We start from the raw sequence: 17,596 nt of genomic DNA on the forward strand, positions 1-17,596 counted from the left end.
AAACAGTTTGTTGCTGTTTAAGTTGTTGAACAATGTTTGTTCAAAGAAACCAGCAGACGTTTCGCTGACCAGTGGTTTTAGGAATAAACTTGGACTACGTGCTGCTCAACACTCATTTCCTGCTTAACAACACGTCTTAAAGTGAAGAAATACCTTAAATTAATAGAGTCAGAAGTGTTTCATTAACGACAAAGCATTGTCATTCCTGGCTGAGAATATTAAGGTTTCTCCAGATTTAAAAGATGCAAGAATAGACCTGGGGAATAGACCTGCTAAGTTAATTTGTTTGACTCTCTGCACAACAATTTGAGGTAAATATATATATATATATATATATATATATATATATATATATATATATATATATATATATATATCTGTACAGTGGGGAATATTGGTCCTCAATTATATAAAATAACCTATCCTCCAAACTTGTGTTGTTACAACAGATTTATTTTAGATCTGGGTGTACACTGAAGCACTGTTCCCTTCTGGCTTTGAACACACAAGTAAACAGTCAGAGAAAAGAGAAAAGAAAAAGAAAAACACATTTAGCCTGAAACCAATGACGTCACCTTGACGAATCCTTTTCAGGCCAAACAGCAATAAAGCTGAGACAAAAAGATGCTGTCTGTAGTGATTCAAAATAGTCCTAAATACCATTCAAGTGATGCGATTGTTCACATCATGTGTGCAACAAGTTAGAAAAGGTCTGATTGTTTCAAAATGAATACCAGCCTTAACTGAGACTTCCTATTAAACATCCCATTAGTTGTGGAAATGCACTGCAGTAATTTATCATTTTATATAAAAATGCAACAAGTAAAAAATAAAGCAAAACAACTGGTCAAAAGCTCAGTCGTTTATGTTTTTCACATGACAACCACACGCACTGGCCACTGACCGTCTGTTGGGAAATAACAAATAAAAAAACATTTTATGACCTCAAAAAAGTAACAATCAAAAATCTCTGAAAAATTACAGTACTTTGAAGTTGATGAGTCATTTAGAACTAACAGAATATGAAAGAAATTCTTTAAAAGATGCACCGAACTAGGCACACAGATCGATGAGAATGATGTGTTTGTAGATTTGCGCCAGCAGCATCACTATGATCCCTGCTGTTCCCCGTGGACCATCATCTGGAAGAGCAACACATTCCTGCTGTGCATCACAACACAGATTGAAACATTCAGAACACTGTGTCTGTTTTCCTGTTTTTTAAGAACTGCAGCCTTTTTTTTTAAGGAAACATCTACAATGATGGAAGCTGCCTGTCTCAACTTCTTTCAAACTGCTTTTTTTAAGAACTGAGTTGTGAGAGCTGGGAGACAACAGCTCACAAACAGATGTTTAAAGTTCAAAATGTGTAATTATTGCATACAAATATATTTAAAAAGATGCACCCATGCTTGATGTTCAGAAAAATTTTACATGAAAAACAAGCACATTCTCAAAAGTTTCATTTAAGTCCCACAACTTTGTCCAGAAAGTTGGCAAAAGTCTTTGGTTGTCCGGGTGGGAACGGCTGCAGAACAGAGAGGTCCATGGTCTTCAGAGTTTCTGTGAGGGAGCTGACAGAAAAAAAGTCAGAATAAAAACCATTCAAGTGTCTCCTTCCACAGCGGTAAACTTGAACAGATGTGTGGGAGAACACACCTGCATGTGCAGTACAGCAGATGGTGGTCTGTGTGCAGCTGCCTGGCTAACTCCAGCTGGTGGTTGTCCATCAGCTTGTCGTTGACTACAACCAGCAAAGGTTTGCCAGCGCCAAGAGCTTCCAGACAACTTCCTGCTCCTGAAAACGCAAAAGCATAATCGCCAGTCATGGTGAGACCCAACAACAAAGGCTGTTTACAGCAGCAAACACAGGAAGGTGTGTGGATCTGCTATCTATAGAAGCTTTTGAATGACAACAGTCTACTGTGCAAAAACAGAACAATCGATAAACGTTGACACTTCCTGGAGAAAAAAAAAATACAAAAAGTAATCTGCAGGGATGCTGTTAAAATATTCAGTTTAAACAAAAGCTTACTTTATTTAAATGGTTTCTAAACCGTAATTCTTTTGTGCAACCAGAATTTGATCATACTATATATATATATATATATATATATATATATATATATATATATAGCTTTGAGCCAGATCCCAGCTTAGACGAGGAAAATGAAGACGTTCCTGGATCTATTCGTCTGCACGCGGATGCATCAGAATGGAGTGGAGCAGGGAGCTTGTGGTTCGTCCATTGAAGATCCTATGCCATACTTAGAAGCTTTTACCAGTGGCATCTTTTTCATTTGCTTTCATTTTACGATTTCAATAAAGAAATACTCAGAAATGCCATTTTATTTTAGTTTTACATGTCCTCCATCATCAGAAAAATGCCACAAGACGACGTTAAAAACACTATTTTTGATCAGAGCGGGTCTTTAAGAGCTTTAGTTATTAAGTCATTTTATTCAACTCCGTTTCCAGGACCAGCAGGTGCGTTTTAAAGAAGCAGAATCCTATTTTCGGTGGTCTGAAAGAAATCCCAAATATGACCCAAATTCACTCTGCAGGAGGTCAGCTGGTTCTGATAGCCAAGAAGGTCCATTAGTCACTAGAAGCTTAGAATCTATACTGCTGGGAAGAGCAGATTTCAGCAGAGCATTTATTTACCTGCATGGCTGATGACAAGATCAGCTTGTTTCATGTCCTCAGCAATAGAGTCTTTAAATCGAAAAACTTCTAGTTTCAGTTCTGGACAGCTGTCAGCATCTGGGACAAAAGATCCTCTTCCAATCTGCAGAAGCAAACGCTTGTATCCTCGAGCCTTTAATGCCTATGAGGAAAGAACAGATACTTTATTTCTGGAAAGAGAAAAGGATTCAGTCTTTGAATTTGGATTGTGAGCGGATGATGCCCCATCTGACGCTCTCAGTTCTTGCTGGTTCGTGCGCTTAACCTGCTCTCAGTGAAAGTCCGCTCAGCTGATGAGCAACTCATGCCTGTCAGACATCTGCAGTTCTTACTCACTGCAAGGAACCGCAGCTTTGCAGAGAGCTCCTGTGACTTCCTGACAATCAGCTTTAAACATGACATTAAAAAAGGCATCACAGGGTTTTCATGTAGCCACAGTCACAGGTCTTTTAATTGAAGCCACACTAGGCTCACACTTCCTCTCTAGTCAAATATCTTCCAACCCCAATATTTCAATGATTTGAGATGTATCCTCAAGAACTTTTTAGTTTTCTGCTGAAGAAAAAGAAAAAAAAGTTTCTAGATAAAAGGATTAGAAGTCTGTTAAATTCAGAACACACTGAGGTAATCAGATTACAGAATTGCTTAACATTTATGTAAATGTATACAACATAAGATGAGCCAAAAGAAACTAAGATTGCTTCTTTAACAGTACAATTACACTTACGGACATAAATTATATAAAGTACTTTGAACTTTTATCGATGTGTAACGTGAAAAGCCATGAATATCTACTTTTGTTTCCTGTGCTTTTCTAGAGTTTAAGAACTTCCTGTTTAGGTTTCAGGTTAAAAATAAAACTGCACTGCAGTACTAAAGTTACGTTAAAACTTTGAGGAAGTTGTGGCCCTTTGGCACGACAGGTTGGAGGGTTTGAGTTGGTCAGTGTGTTCCACCTCCTGCTGCATGTGTTCTGTGAAATAACTGGTCTCTTTAAATGAACTTGATGTAAGCAGAAAGACTAACCGCTTCAAACAACAGTTACAGCTGTCAAATATCTGAGTCAAAGCTCTGCCTTATTGTTGAGGGGCAATGTTTGCTGTCTAAAATCATCATTTAGGTTTACCTGTGAGAACTGTTAAAGCTTGTGCACATCTTTTCACAAAAACATACTTTCCTATCACTGCTCAAAATTTGTTTTGGTCTCGATTACATTGGCAGTGCCCCTAGGAATTAGGTCAGCATGGTGCAGCCAGTAGGGCGGTCGACCCATGATCGCAAGATTGCAGGTTCGACTCCCGCAGGCCCATGAGTCGATGCGTCCTTCGGCAAGACACTGAACCCCACCTTGCCTCTGGTGGTAGGCGCCTGTGTTTGACAGCGGAGCTGCTACCAGTGTGTGAATGTGTGAGTGACTGAGTGAATGGGTCTGTGATTGTGAAGCGCTTTGGGCCTTGTAGGTAGAAAAATGCTATACAAGTAAACAACATTTAGCATTTAAATTCAAGATTGCAAATTTACATTGCTTTATTTCAAAGTGGCAACAATTTGTTTTTTCACTTCATAAAATTGTGATAATGTTCAAATGACCATGAAATTATCCATGGCAGTCGGATTACGACATGGTAAAAAATAAATCTCTGGATAGCCCTGATATTCCTTACCATTTTTGATGCACTGGTAATATCAGGTTGCCGCTGTAAGCTAGTTGGAGAGAGTGTAAACAGAGAGCTCTCAATAACAAGGAGGGGAAGTGGGGGTGGGCTTACTAAACAGTTCTGCCCACAGCTCAGAGGCACAAGTTTCTGATTAGCTCCTGCTGCCCTGCAGAAACTATGTCCAAGAAAACAACAATGTTTTTTTAAATTTTGTCTAAGAACTACATGATTGCAATTAAAAGACCACTGAGAAGGCTTTGAAAACAGATGAGAGGATGACTGAAGTGTGACTTTGAAGGGATTCATTAAATGTTTGTTGTTGTTTTAAATAAAAACCACCATGAATGAAATGTGTAAATCAACTATTTACATCTCATATTTAGACAAATGATCAAATAAATTTAACAGGGTTACATACAGTTGTGTGAATGTGTCAGTGCTGCTGCTCCATTATTATCCAGGCTTTAAAGGTATTTTGTGTCCTCTGATACAGCAGGAGGCGTTTTATATCATGTTTGTGTGACTCTGGGTTAACACAAAAGGCTTTTTAGAAAAAAAAATCCAGAAAGTAATATAATGGTTTTTTTGTACACTTTCTTGACCTCCATAGTCCATTGTTTCAATAATGATTCACGATAATCATTATGACTGAATGACTTCCTGTTTATCTGCGATGCCTTTGAAGATCACACGATTTAAACTGTGCAAACACGCAAACTGAGGGTGAATTCGTCCAGTATCAGTGCGTGTTGTGATCAGCAGACTATCTGTATGGACAGTCAGAAACAAAATACAGACTACGTAATATTCAGCTGCTTTTTCGTTCGGGTGATCGTATTGAAAACAGATGATGGTGGTTATCTTAACTTAAACTGCAGGAAACTCCACGCACCTTTGCGGCTTCAGAGCACGTGACCGTTTCAATCAGCTCGTCAAACCTCGTCGTACCAACGGTCACAAACACCGTCTTCATGGCAGCTCAGCTACACTCACAATTAGCCAACTTTTAAACGTATTTGGTCAAAGTTTTATTCACATGTCGTCTTCTTCCCGAAGTCTACTGTGGTGACAGCTGTTTCCGCTTTAGCCTAGCGTCTCAGTCACGGTGAGTTACAGCGCCACCTAAAGGTCCGGAGGAGTATCCAGCATCCACATGAATATGAGCCTTTGTTGTAACTTTAAGAGAGCAGTTTTTAGCCCTTTAGTTTATTTTACTCACGCGGTGACTTCACTTGTGCTCCGGGAGAAGCAGCAGGCAGGTATGGTGTGTTATAAGAGTCTTATATAAAGACATTCAGGCGCACAAGTGTTACATTTTTAGAAAAAAGTCACTTTTTTTAACCGCGTGTAGATGTTTGTGGCTTTATATGTTAAAATTAAAATGTTATCTATTATCTTTCGAGAAAACAATTTTGAATAGTGTCATATATTTGATTCATGTTCAAAGAGGAAAAATAAAAGTATTTCATGAAATTATTTTTATTATTTCAAATTGTAAGTTGGAAACAGCTTCAGGTTTCCTCCGTGGTTTGTTTACCTCTTTACCTGCAAAGATGTGGGTGATAAAAGTTACATTCCCAAAATAGTACAAATATAATAAATCAAAATTTTACAAAGTGACAGATGCTATCCTTTCAGGTGTCTTTATAAAATGCAGAAACTTACCAGACCAAGGCAGATCAATTGTCCTGATAAACTACACAAACATTTTCAGTAAGACATTTAAAAAATAAAAGCAAACAATTTGTCAAGTTTACAGCAGAGATTTAACATTGTTTTGAAGAAACCCCATGATCAATTCCACTATAATGGCATCATGTCGTCCTAACTGAAGACAAATCTTCCTAAGTCTGATTGATAAAGAGGAGTCTTCCTCAGAAAGCTGTGAGACAAACATGCAGTTTTGCGGCAGAAAGGCGCAGATGAGTGGGCATGCAAAACAAAGACTTCCTGGAGCTGGTGCATGTGGGCGTAGACAGAGCTTCGCACTTCAGCTCCCAGTAAATGCATCGTCAGTCATGTTCTCAGTTAATGCAACAGAAAAAGGTGGGAACTTACCTTCAACAGATGCTTCCTCGATGTAAACATATTCACCGGGCGGTTGTTTTAAATATGTTCACTTTTTTATTTTTGAGGGCTTCACTGTTTATATTTTCCTATGCTTCCACGCTGTTTTTCCAGGGTTGTTGTTCAGCAAATATGAGCAAATTTAGCAGATGCTTTTATCAAAAGCCACCTCCAGGCCTCAGTTTGTCCAAACTGAAGGCAACCTGTAGGTCAGAGATCTTGCCCAAGGGTACAACGACTTTCAAGCTTAGAATTTGACCCCTCAGCTAATTGGCAGACACACAGTCTTATATACAAGACTTACTCAATGGTTTTAGTCTTCAGGGTTGACGCTGTCGCTTTGCTTCCCTATTTTGTTTCATAACAGCACTGGAAAATATGCAGGTGACTAAATTAGAAAACAAGAACACAAACTAGGGCTCACTTTGGTGCAGTGGTTCGCCCACACAGCGAAAGACCCACTCCCATGAAAATTGTGTTACGTTAAAAAGTCCATGTTAAAGTTGTGTTTTTTTACATGGCATTTTTCTCATTGTGGAAGGCTTATAAAAAACAAAATTAAGCTCAAAATTTCATCTCTTTTTTAAATCTGGGGCAAAAAAAAAAATTTGTATTTATGACGTAGACTATATCCTGGCGGGCCACAAGCTCCTTGCTCTGCTCTAGTCTGATGCATTCGCCTGTAGACAATCATGTTTTCCTCGTCTGAGCTGAAATCTGGCTTAAACTGTACGGCTGGATAGCTCCAACATTGCTCAACATTTTTGTTGCACGGCTACTGTTAGGTTTGGGTTGTGAGGGGCTGTAAGCTAACAAGAGTGTAAACAGGAAAGGGGGGCAGGTTTACTCCACACCAACAGTCTCACCCACAACTCAGAGCTAATTTCTAATAAACTCCTGCTGCTCTGCAGAAAATATGTCTAAGAGAACAGTTGTTTTTGTGGCTAAAAACTGCATAATCATAATTCAAAGACCACTTGGAACACTTTTACAACAGATCGAAAGATGATTGGAGTGGGACTTTAAATAAATGTGTTGTTGACATGAGATTTAAATTAAAGTTTAACCAGCTTTGTGACACTTGTGTAAAACCTGAGTTGAGTTTGGTTTCATTGAAAGGTAGTACTGTATGTATCACAAAAGCAGAAAGTCCAGCATCTTTTATTCTGAAATGATGAAAGATGTTTATTTTTAAATGAAAGAAAAGAAAAAAATACAAGACACCCAGGTGCAACCAAAATTTTAAGGCTTTGTTAAATTCCCAGATTTATAGATCTATACAAAAACAAAATAAAAGACACCCAAACTTATTTTCTGAAAACTCAGAAATCCAAAGCTAGGGTAAAAATTCTAATTTTAAAACTGGCTATGGATGTCATAAGATTTAATAAATAGATTACCATCATAGAATCAAAAGTACAAAGTTGAATTTGATTAATTATGCCAGAACTTTAACCAACCCACTGAAACCGGAATTAGCAGATAATAATAATCATATATATGTATATATATAAAAAAAATCTGCAGCTCCGGAATTTAAAGCAACACGTTACATCATTAGACACAATAAAAGCAGGAACATTGTTTACTTTGGTCGCTCCAAAATCTACAGACTTCTCGATAAAACGGAAAATGGAAGACCTGCGTCCACTTAGACCATGCCTTTAAGAGACAGTGACGATTCTGGCAAAACACAGAAATTGGCTCAACCCAGTCACTTCAAGTTAGTTTACATTTTGGAAACAGTTTCACCTCAGCGCACATGTTGTCAAATCGATAGAGGTGCTGTAAATACTGACACAATAAAAAAAGATGGAGTTCCTCTTAGATGTAAATGTTACTGGCTTAATCCAAAGTCACACACCATGTATACGCTTACAAAAATCAGAAGATTCCCATTTAAAAACAAACGTTTTTCAGAAGAAGGTAGCAGAACACCTGAGCAGCACACTAGTTTAGGTATGCACGCTAAATTCAAAATGCTTCAAAAGGTATGAAACACTTGATCAAATCTCTAATCGGAGCCAGAATACAAGTAAAATCAAAGGGTAACATAATTAATGCAGTTAAAAAAACAAAAAAGATGCTGCAACCCCTTACGTCCTCCTGCACCATACTTAAAGGACACGTCAATATATAAGGAGGAGAATCAAAAAACAGTGAGACAGGAATTCACAGAGGGGCTGCCCATCCAGTTGTGTCTGTCCAATCCCAGGTTCATCTCAAAGGCCATTGAGGTTACAGCTGAAGCATCTTCTAGCAGGTATGATATCAAAAATAGGACCAGGTTCTTAGTCAGATTCTCTGTCACGGTCAAAAAAAACAAAACCTTTTTTTCCACAGACCGTGAGGCGACAGCACTGCCTGATGGGACAAGTTTTCGTCAGACAGGTAAAAAGCCAAGCTGTCCCCGTGTTCATCAAAATGCGCGTGGCGATCCAGGCCAATGAAGTCCATCTTTTAGAGCAGAAACACATGTGGGAGAGAGGGATATAAAAAAACAATTTACATGTAAACCACACAGACAACACCTCCAGCAGAGTTTAAAGTGAGCTTCCTATTTGGGGTCCTATTCCTCTTTCAGAATGTGACATTTTCCTCCCTGAAGCCGCTCCAATTTTTTTTTTCATACGCTGTCTTTTTCCTATCAGCTTTTATTCAAGCTTAACATGCATTTATGATGCAGGCAGATTCAGAGAAGCCCTTACCTCTTCCTCACTGAATCACACAGGCCGTGCAGCACTGCTCCTGCTTCTCTGGCAGCGTGGAGTAATTCATCTGTCGGACAATCTCTGCAAACAGCTCGTCCACCATAGTTTTGCTTTTGGCAGAGGTTTCGATGAAAGGGCAGCCCCACTCTTGAGCAAGGGCTCGCCCCTCGGATCCAGCAACTTCACGCTCAGACTCCAGGTCCACTTTGTTACCAACCAGAATCAACGGCACCTTCTCAAAGCGCTTCACACGGACTATTTGGTCTCGCATTGGTCTGATGTCCTGAAAGATGGACATGCAATTATAGTTCTTAAAGCCCTTGAGTTGAGAGATGAACAAGTATTTGTATTAAAAACGGACAAGAAAACAATCAAATGCCCACAGTTTGTGTTTTTGTAGAGATTAATGTCTACTTTGACTTTATAGCCTATTTTAGTTCGTCCAGCAAACAAAAATTTTTCCAAGCATTATTTTCAAACAGAAAACAATAAATCAGAAATAAAAAAAGGAACAATGAAAACTTCTGACAGTGAATTCCTTGTGCTTGTGACAACATGTTGCGCAAATTCTAGTCAATGCATAACAATTAGAGGTGTGACGATAAACCGACTTAATCAATGAATCGATACATAGTTCTACAACCCAACCAGGTCAGTCTGTCTGAGGCAAGTTGTTAATTCAGCCGACCAATACCATTAAAAAGTAGTTTCAAAATGAGATAATCAGTGTGTTAGAATGCATGTTCTGTTTGTATCATCTTGACGTGGAGAAACGACAGTGGGCTGAACATTGACACTAAAATGTGAATGGATTTAACATTCATTTTTGTTTACTTGTTTGTTCACATATTTAATTTACACGTAATTATCTTGAAGTAGTACAAGGACTGAGGAAAACTTCACCTGTCCTGTTCAGTACCAGGTATATTTATCTCTGAGTCACACTGGTTGGATTTTTGGCAACAGATGTCCTGGATTGAAACGCTTTGTTCAACTTTAACACTGTGATAAAGTTTGAGTTTGCCTCAAGTTTCCATTCATGTTGTCCTCCCTTTATTTACCTGGAATGACTGCTGGTTGACCAGGCTGTAGACCAGAATGAAGCCTTGTCCGTTCTTGATGTACAGGTCTCTCATGGAAGCAAACTGCTCGGTCCCCGCCGTGTCCAGGATCTCCAACACGGAGGGCGATGAATCCACTTCGATCTCCTTACGGTAGAAGTCCTCGATGGTCGGGTCGTACTTCTCGATGAAGGTCCCAGTAACAAACTGGACGGTGAGCGCGGACTTTCCCACGCCGCCGCTGCCCAGCACAACAACTTTGTATTCTTTCATTGGGGCGGTGGAGACTTGCTAACTTAGCAGCTAACGTCGTAGCTTTCGATCTATACTCTCTCCAAAAAACATTTAAAGCGGCATTAACAAAGAAGAGCCAACTTGTTGTTGACTTCAAATTTGAGGCATTAAAAGAACCACATAAGCTAAAGCCTGGCAGTCATTCTTATTTCCAGATTTGGTCTGGTCTAAACAGGCGAGTGAAAAGTTGGTAACTCTGAAGTTAGCTTGCTCTCACACTAGCTCGTTCCTGGCTAAATTCCAGCGGTGCCATTCCCGAGCTTCAAGCTATTTGCACTCGGACCCGATGCACCACGAGAGCGCTTTGACTCACATAAGAGTCCTGAAACGGATTTGGCGTCCATCAACAGACACCAGGTTGAGTTGTTGCACACAGAGGCTTCTCTAGACACAGCATGCCACCTCCTTCCGATCAGCCCGCCGGTGTCAGAGCCCTGCTGGGCTAGTCAAGTCCGGGTTCGGGCCTTGTTCTGGTACCGGTCCAGCCCTCGCCTCGATTGCCGAGTGTTATAAACGCAGATGAGGCACGAACACCTGCCACTTCTTCGGCCTTTGTGTTTTTCCGTGAATTTGAGTCGTTGCAGGACAGGTTTTGTTGGCAGAAAGAAATTTTTTTTCTTCACTAAACTGGTTTCCTGAAGCTAACAAACTGCTTCCGCTAACGAGTACGAGACTTCCTGCATGCCTCCCTTCAGAATAAAAGCATGTCTTTCCAACCCCGCAAATCTTTTCTAAAGGCCCGTGTAAAACAACCATTGTCAGCCATTTTGCAAGTAATTTAGATTCTTTACTGTGTCTGAATTAGGTGGCAAAGGCCAAACAGAAAGCTCACGATGAGCTATATGACAGGTTAGACACAAAGGAAGGAGAGAAGGACTTGTACAGGCTAGCCAGACAGAGACAGAGATGGGAAGGACGTGCAACAGATAAGGGGGATTAAGGACAGAGATGGAAATGTGCTAACAACCCAGGAGAGTGTACAGAAAAGATGGAAGGAGTATTTTGAGGAGCTGATGAACGGGGAAAATGACAGGGAAAGAAGGGAGGAAGATGTGGTTGTTGTGGAGCAGGAAGTAGCAGAGATGGGAAAGGATGAGGTTAGGAAGGCTCTGAAAAGGATGAAGAGCGGAAAGGCCGTTGGTCCTGATGATGTACCTGTGGAGGTATGGAAGTGCTTAGGAGAGACAGCAGTGGAATTTCTAACGAGTTTGTTCAATAGGATTATGCCCTGTAAGAGCACCACTGATGCCATTTTTGCTTTGAGAATGTTGATGGAAAAGTACAGAGAAGGTCAGAAGGAGCTGCATTGTGTGTTCGTAGATTTAGAGAAGGCGTATGACAGGGTGCCGAGGGAGGAGCTGTGGTACTGTATGAGGTCGTCTGGAGTGGCAGAGAAGTATGTCAGAGTAGTTTAGGACATGTATGAGAGAAGTATGAGGGTGGTGAGATGTGCTGTAGGTCAGACAGAGGAGTTCAAGGTGGAGGTGGGACTACACCAAGGATCAGCTTTGAGTCCCTTTTTGTTTGCTATGTTGATGGACAGGCTGACAGACGAGGTAAGACAGGAATCTCCCTGGACAATGATGTTTGCGGATGACATTGTAATTTGCAGTGAGAGTAGAGAGCAGGTGGAGGAACAGCTAGAGAGGTGGAGGTTTGCTCTGGAAAGAAGAGGCATGAAGGTCAGTCGTAGTAAGACAGAATACATGTGTCTGAACGAGAGGGATCAAGGTAGAAGCGTTAGGTTACAGGGGACTGAGGTGAAGAAGGTGCAGGAGTTTAAGTACTTGGGGTCAACAGTTCAGTGTGATGGGGAGTGTGGAAAAGAGGTGAAGAGGCGAGTGCAGGCAGGTTGGAGCGGTTGGAGGAAAGTGTCAGGAGTGTTGTGTGACAGAAGAGTGTCAGCAAGACTCAAAGGAAAGGTGTACAAGACAGTGGTGAGACCAGCTCTGCTCTATGGGTTAGAGACGGTAGCAGTGAGACAGAGACAAGAGGCTGAGATGGAGGTAGCGGAGATGAAGATGTTGAGGTTCTCCTTAGGAGTGACCAGGTTAGACAGGATAAGGAACGAGTACATCAGAGGGACGGCTCATGTTGCCTGTGTTAGCGACAAAGTCAGAGAAGCCAGACTGAGATGGTTTGGACATGTTCAGAGGAGGGATAGTGGATATATTGGTAGAAGGATGTTGGAGATGGAGCTGCCTGGCAGGAGGGCAAGAGGACGGCCAAAGAGGAGATATATGGATGTCTTAACAGAGGACATGAAGTTGGCTAATGTTAGGGTAGAAGATGTTCATGATAGAGTGAGGTGGAAAACGATGATTCGCTGTGGCGACCCCTGATGGGAAAAGCCGAAAGAGAAAGAAGACTGTGTCTGAATTAGGACATTTGTATGAATTGCATTCACAAGACAACTTCAGAGAAAATACAACCACTTATGTGAACAACGATCTATTGATCAGTTGCAACCAGATAAAAATAATTTGGACTGATTCACAATTGGTTGTCACTTAAAGTTTTAAATATTCCCTTTTTTTCTTTACTTGATGTTCTCTTATTTATGGAAAATCTGGACCCGGGAATTTCTGATGTCATCAATGTTGTTATTATTTTATGCAAACATTTCATTCATTTATGTAAATGGAAAAATGCATGTCCTTTGTTTAGTATTTTTTTAAAATTATTTTTCTGATTTTTATAAGTGTCTTAAATGCATTTCAAACAAAAACAAGAAACTACAGTAATTTATCAAAATATTTCAAAAGTATAGTTATTTTGAATTGTTTTTTGCCTTTATAACGTTTGTTCACCCTAACTTGGTTTGTATATGAGCATTACAAAAAAAGACACACACAGGGCTTATTACTATTATTGTTGTTTGGTCTTATGTGTGTTTGATATTAACAATTGTTTTTTTATTTTGCAACGTAATGTGAATTTCTGTAAATTGAAAAATGTGCAATAAAGTTTATTGAAAAAAAACAAAAACGATCTATTGATTTATTAAATTGGCATAACCTTCTTAAGAAGACAATTTAACAATTGTAAATACACCAATCTCCTAGTTACCATAATAATTTATTTTTCCATTAATATGCTTTTAATAAACTTACTTAACAGTCTAATTATTTTGCTAGTCTTTTCAATGTTAGATGGATTTGCTCATACTGTAAACAGTTTCTCTCAACTAATTTTCCAGTTAAAAAAATAACTAGAGAATGACATCATTAGCTAAATTTTGATCTGGGAACAGCTACAATTTTGTTCTATATAAATATCTGCAGGTGTGTGTGCACATTCATGGATTTTATGAACATGAACATACTTTGACCACTTTGCGTTTGTTTTCAAGAAATGTGATGGCATGTAGATTATGCATTTAGTAACAGAATACTATAATTTATATTCTATAATAAATAAAATATCCTTAGATCTCAATATTAGATGTTCCAAAGTTTTGTCTGTTGGTTCTTTAGCTATTCACCATTCAGTCTCCATCACATTTTTTAAGTCAAACATGTGTATTCATTTGTCGTCTAATTAATGCACTTATCAAAATAGCAACTTTACTGTGGACAAAATGCTCCACACATGTTGTGTTTGAAATTATATTGATAAAAAAACAAAAAAAAAACAATTACAGCTAATAATAATTACCACATGTAGTGAAAACATACCTTAGGTGGTGCCTTTCAACAAAAAAAAAGCAACACATATTTATGTAAGACAGTTAATGAGCTGATCGAACAATAAAACACAACACAATAGGATTATGTTTGTATGTTTTTATTTAAGATAAACAGAATTAGCAGAAATCATAATTGGCACAATACTCCTAACAGCTACACCCTGCAAAAACAAAACAAAACAAAAAAAGAAAAACATTGTAGAGCTTGGCAGCACATAGAAGCACAAGCAAAAGTGAACCAAGAGATGACTCCTAGAATGTCAGAGTTTTTTATGGCTTAGTCCTGAACAGTCTTTTACTAGCCTCTTCATCCTCCACAAGCCATCGATCAGGCTGGGATTGTTGTACCCAATTTGAAAAACAATGGCATGACTCACCAACAAACTACTTTAAATAAAGGGATCATTTAACAACCATTGAGTAAATGCACTTTTTAAAAATATATGCGTTTAACATAACCGTATCTTTGCACAGTAAAGGCACAAGTACAAACAAGAAAAACAGACGAAAGATGGACTTCAACTTGTCACTTCTAAAAGGAAAACAGCCCAAATATTCGGAGACGTTCATACATAGACATCATGATGGAGGGAATGCACAGATCAGACACCCATCTTCCCTGATATTAATACTCAACAGACAGTGAACCAGCAAATCCACCTCTCGGACAAAAACCATAGCAACAACGCAGACTTTAAGGGATAACAAAGTACATACAACTTCTGATTCTGCAGGAACAACTTCACATAAAATTGGAAGTGCAAGAAAAATGACATTTAAAAAAAATCAGGTTGTTTCTAATTTAGCATCAAACACTGATGAGTTTGGTTTTGTTGTTACCTTGAATGATGTAAATGGGAAAAAGGTCACAAAATGACAGAAGGTAATGCATGTGAAACAGTGTGAGCACTACTTCTGGCACCCATTGCTGCTGCTGACATTCCTGCTTTACAGCCTGAAGGTGAAGTTAATGTGTGCTTCGTTTTAGTGCTTTTCCAGGGTGGAAAGTGTCTGCAATTCCAGTGAGTATTTATAATCAAGGTTAGTACTGTTTTTAGATGTTTCCACCTATGAATTTTTCTTCCATTCAACTTTATAAATGTGACATTACATTTGAGTAAAATAAAATAGAACTGAGAGAAGAACAGTCAAACACAATCCAGTATTTGTTTACAGCAAAGCAGCTTAGCGAAACGCAGTACTCTAACAAACACACAAACCAAAGGACATTTACCTTAAATCAATCTTTACACACTACTCAAACCATAGACATGCCAATAACAATACACTGATTTTATTTTTAATCATCTGTTTTACCTGTATTTATTCAAAATAAATTTTGAGTATTTTGACATATGTATATACATAAGTGCAAACAAGGTGAACTTCACACATTCGTATACACCTCTGTCAGGATCGACATCACCCAGCACAGCTGGGCAGGAAGAGACTTCTGGACCACTTTGTTGGCCTCAACGGAGACCAAACCCAGCTCCTGGATCTGCATTTTCCACCAGGCAAAACTAGTTTGACTTTGCAGATAACCATCTTAAAGTTAGTCCAAAAGCCCCTTTACATCCCTAACAAGTAGGCATTTTTTATTAAAAGACCTTTCTTATATCTCAAAAAGGAAGAAGAAAAAAAAAACAGCAAAAGAAAGAAACCCACACAGTGAAATAAACAGGAAACCAACAGGTCATCACTCCTAACAACCTTTGGATTTTACACGCAATTAAAGTTTCTCATATAAAATATTTAATCGTATTTCAAGAACAAGACAAACTAATTAGACATTCCCCTTTTAAATAAGTTAACATTATTTCTATTCACTAGGGAAAAAATGAACAATGGGATTAGAGAAAGGTAGTCATGTTGTCAATTTGTTGCCATGGTCACAGCAACTTTTACCATTAACAATGACTGGTGTACAAACTAATTTCATATCATATTTTCCAGTTGTCCTAGACAAGCTAACTATACATAAATGATACATTTTTATATGCTTTTCATGCCATGATTGGTTATAACTATAAAAAAAATGATTCCCATATAAAACGTGCCATTCTCACAGATTTAACTTCTTTTAACAACTATGAAGAATTAAGGCCCTTTATTGAGTTGTATTGTCAAGACTGAAGAAACTGTTTCCTTGCTGAGTCGGTCAGCTCTCAGGTGATCTAAGCATTTTGTCAATGGTACTCGGTTCCGGAAAGCCTGATGGAACTACAACAAGGCCTGAAGGAGTTTAAGCACATGAGAGCGATCGGGAAAAACAGTCTTCTCTCAAGCCACACCACCGCTCTCCAAACCTAAACACTTTGAAACAAATCGTGGATGCAATTACAAATACAATTAAAATAAAATGCCCAGAAGAGGCACAATGATAGAAATCCAGTGTCATGTTATTCCAACGTTCTAATGTTGGGGGTGTTTAGAAACAAACAGATCTTTCAGAATAATCTTCAGCATCATTGACAGACATCTTCAACAGTTGGATGTGTTGTCTTTTAGTTTTCAGTTTCAGCGTTTGACGGCTAAAATGCTTCCTTATTTCTTCCTTTTATGCTTTTTTTTTTTTTTTTATAAAGTTAATGTATCATTGGAGTAAATGTAAAGCTTAAACCAGAAGGTGGAGAGAAGCCTGTCATATTAGCTTACATTCCCAGCTCCCAGTAAAGGGAATTAGGCATTGCATTTAGCAATTTCAAGCCTTTCATCATGAACTCTTTGCCCCTGAACATTTAAAACAACGGTTAGAGCCTGCATATCTAAGTGTTAATCTGCTGGTTCAAGCTTCATATTTTACAGGCACATGTCAGGGGAATATAGATCCTTTTCATCTAAAGAAAACAAATGAGAAATACATTTTGTAAGAACGGACTGGGGCACCCAGACAGGTGAAGGCCACCCCCCCCCCACCCCCCCAAAATGCTTCAGCTTCAGCCTTGATGAACCCAGCTGGCAGTATTGGTAGGGAAAACGATGAAGCATTGCAGCCTTGGTCTGCTGGATGGTCTGTCTACACTGTTATGTACACAGCCTCCCCATGAAGAGATAACAGAGGAGAGCAGCTCCGCCATCGCCACGGTAAAGACAATCAAAAGGTGCCACATCAAGTTTTTACATTTTCATCCGCTGATGTCTTTCTTATGCATTTCCCTTCCCGAGTGCAGATTATTTCAATAGAATGTTTTTAAAAAACAGGCTTACATGTCTGCAGTTATGCTTTAGCAGGATTTAGTTAGTAGGTTTGCAAATGTGTATGTATACATTTTCCAAGTTTAGTTTTAGATTTTACTGTTGTGCATGATCACTACATATAAAAGAATTTCCTGCCCGATCGCTTTTGCAAACGGCTCATTTTGCAGCAACACAAGCGTTTCCAACCAAGCAGTGAACCTGGCTGCAGGCTGAGGATCTATGTGCACATGC

General features: G+C 39.0%; 2 protein-coding genes across 2 annotated transcripts; both read right to left on the bottom strand.

Annotated features, from left to right (window-relative positions):
- Nucleotides 1-432: 432 nt before the first annotated feature.
- zgc:92907 (ALG13 UDP-N-acetylglucosaminyltransferase subunit) lies at nt 433-5,454 on the bottom strand. Its single transcript, XM_023959068.2, has 4 exons — nt 5,236-5,454; nt 2,665-2,827; nt 1,660-1,798; nt 433-1,574 (listed from the first exon to the last, which is right to left on the bottom strand). The coding sequence occupies exons 1-4, from the start codon at nt 5,314-5,316 to the stop codon at nt 1,463-1,465; spliced, it is 495 nt and encodes a 164-aa protein (XP_023814836.1). The 5' UTR covers nt 5,317-5,454; the 3' UTR covers nt 433-1,462.
- Nucleotides 5,455-7,569: 2,115 nt separating this feature from the next.
- Nucleotides 7,570-11,184, bottom strand: rap2c (RAP2C, member of RAS oncogene family). The gene is made up of 3 exons (XM_004073142.5): nt 10,183-11,184; nt 9,119-9,404; nt 7,570-8,867 (listed from the first exon to the last, which is right to left on the bottom strand). Exons 1-2 carry the CDS (start codon nt 10,453-10,455, stop codon nt 9,126-9,128), a joined length of 552 nt encoding a protein of 183 aa, XP_004073190.1. The 5' UTR covers nt 10,456-11,184; the 3' UTR covers nt 7,570-8,867; nt 9,119-9,125.
- Between the last annotated feature and the right edge of the window lie 6,412 nt (nt 11,185-17,596).

This window comes from Oryzias latipes, chromosome 10 (genome assembly GCF_053564925.1).
Source record: "Oryzias latipes strain Hd-rR chromosome 10, Olatipes_Hd-rR_3.1".
In the NCBI taxonomy this organism is placed as follows: domain Eukaryota; kingdom Metazoa; phylum Chordata; class Actinopteri; order Beloniformes; family Adrianichthyidae; genus Oryzias; species Oryzias latipes.

What these genes read in the sequence shown, in the direction of transcription:
- zgc:92907 (XM_023959068.2), bottom strand. Translation starts at nt 5,316, where the DNA reads ATGAAGACGGTGTTTGTGACCGTTGGTACGACGAGGTTTGACGAGCTG. An exon ending in TCTTGTCATCAGCCATGCAG is followed by an intron (nt 1,799 to 2,664) that starts GTAAATAAATGC and finishes TTGCGTTTTCAG; the next exon opens with GAGCAGGAAGTTGTCTGGAA. An exon ending in CTGCTGTACTGCACATGCAG is followed by an intron (nt 1,575 to 1,659) that starts GTGTGTTCTCCC and finishes TTTTTCTGTCAG; the next exon opens with CTCCCTCACAGAAACTCTGA.
- rap2c (XM_004073142.5), bottom strand. Translation starts at nt 10,455, where the DNA reads ATGAAAGAATACAAAGTTGTTGTGCTGGGCAGCGGCGGCGTGGGAAAG. An exon ending in TCAACCAGCAGTCATTCCAG is followed by an intron (nt 9,405 to 10,182) that starts GTAAATAAAGGG and finishes TCCATCTTTCAG; the next exon opens with GACATCAGACCAATGCGAGA.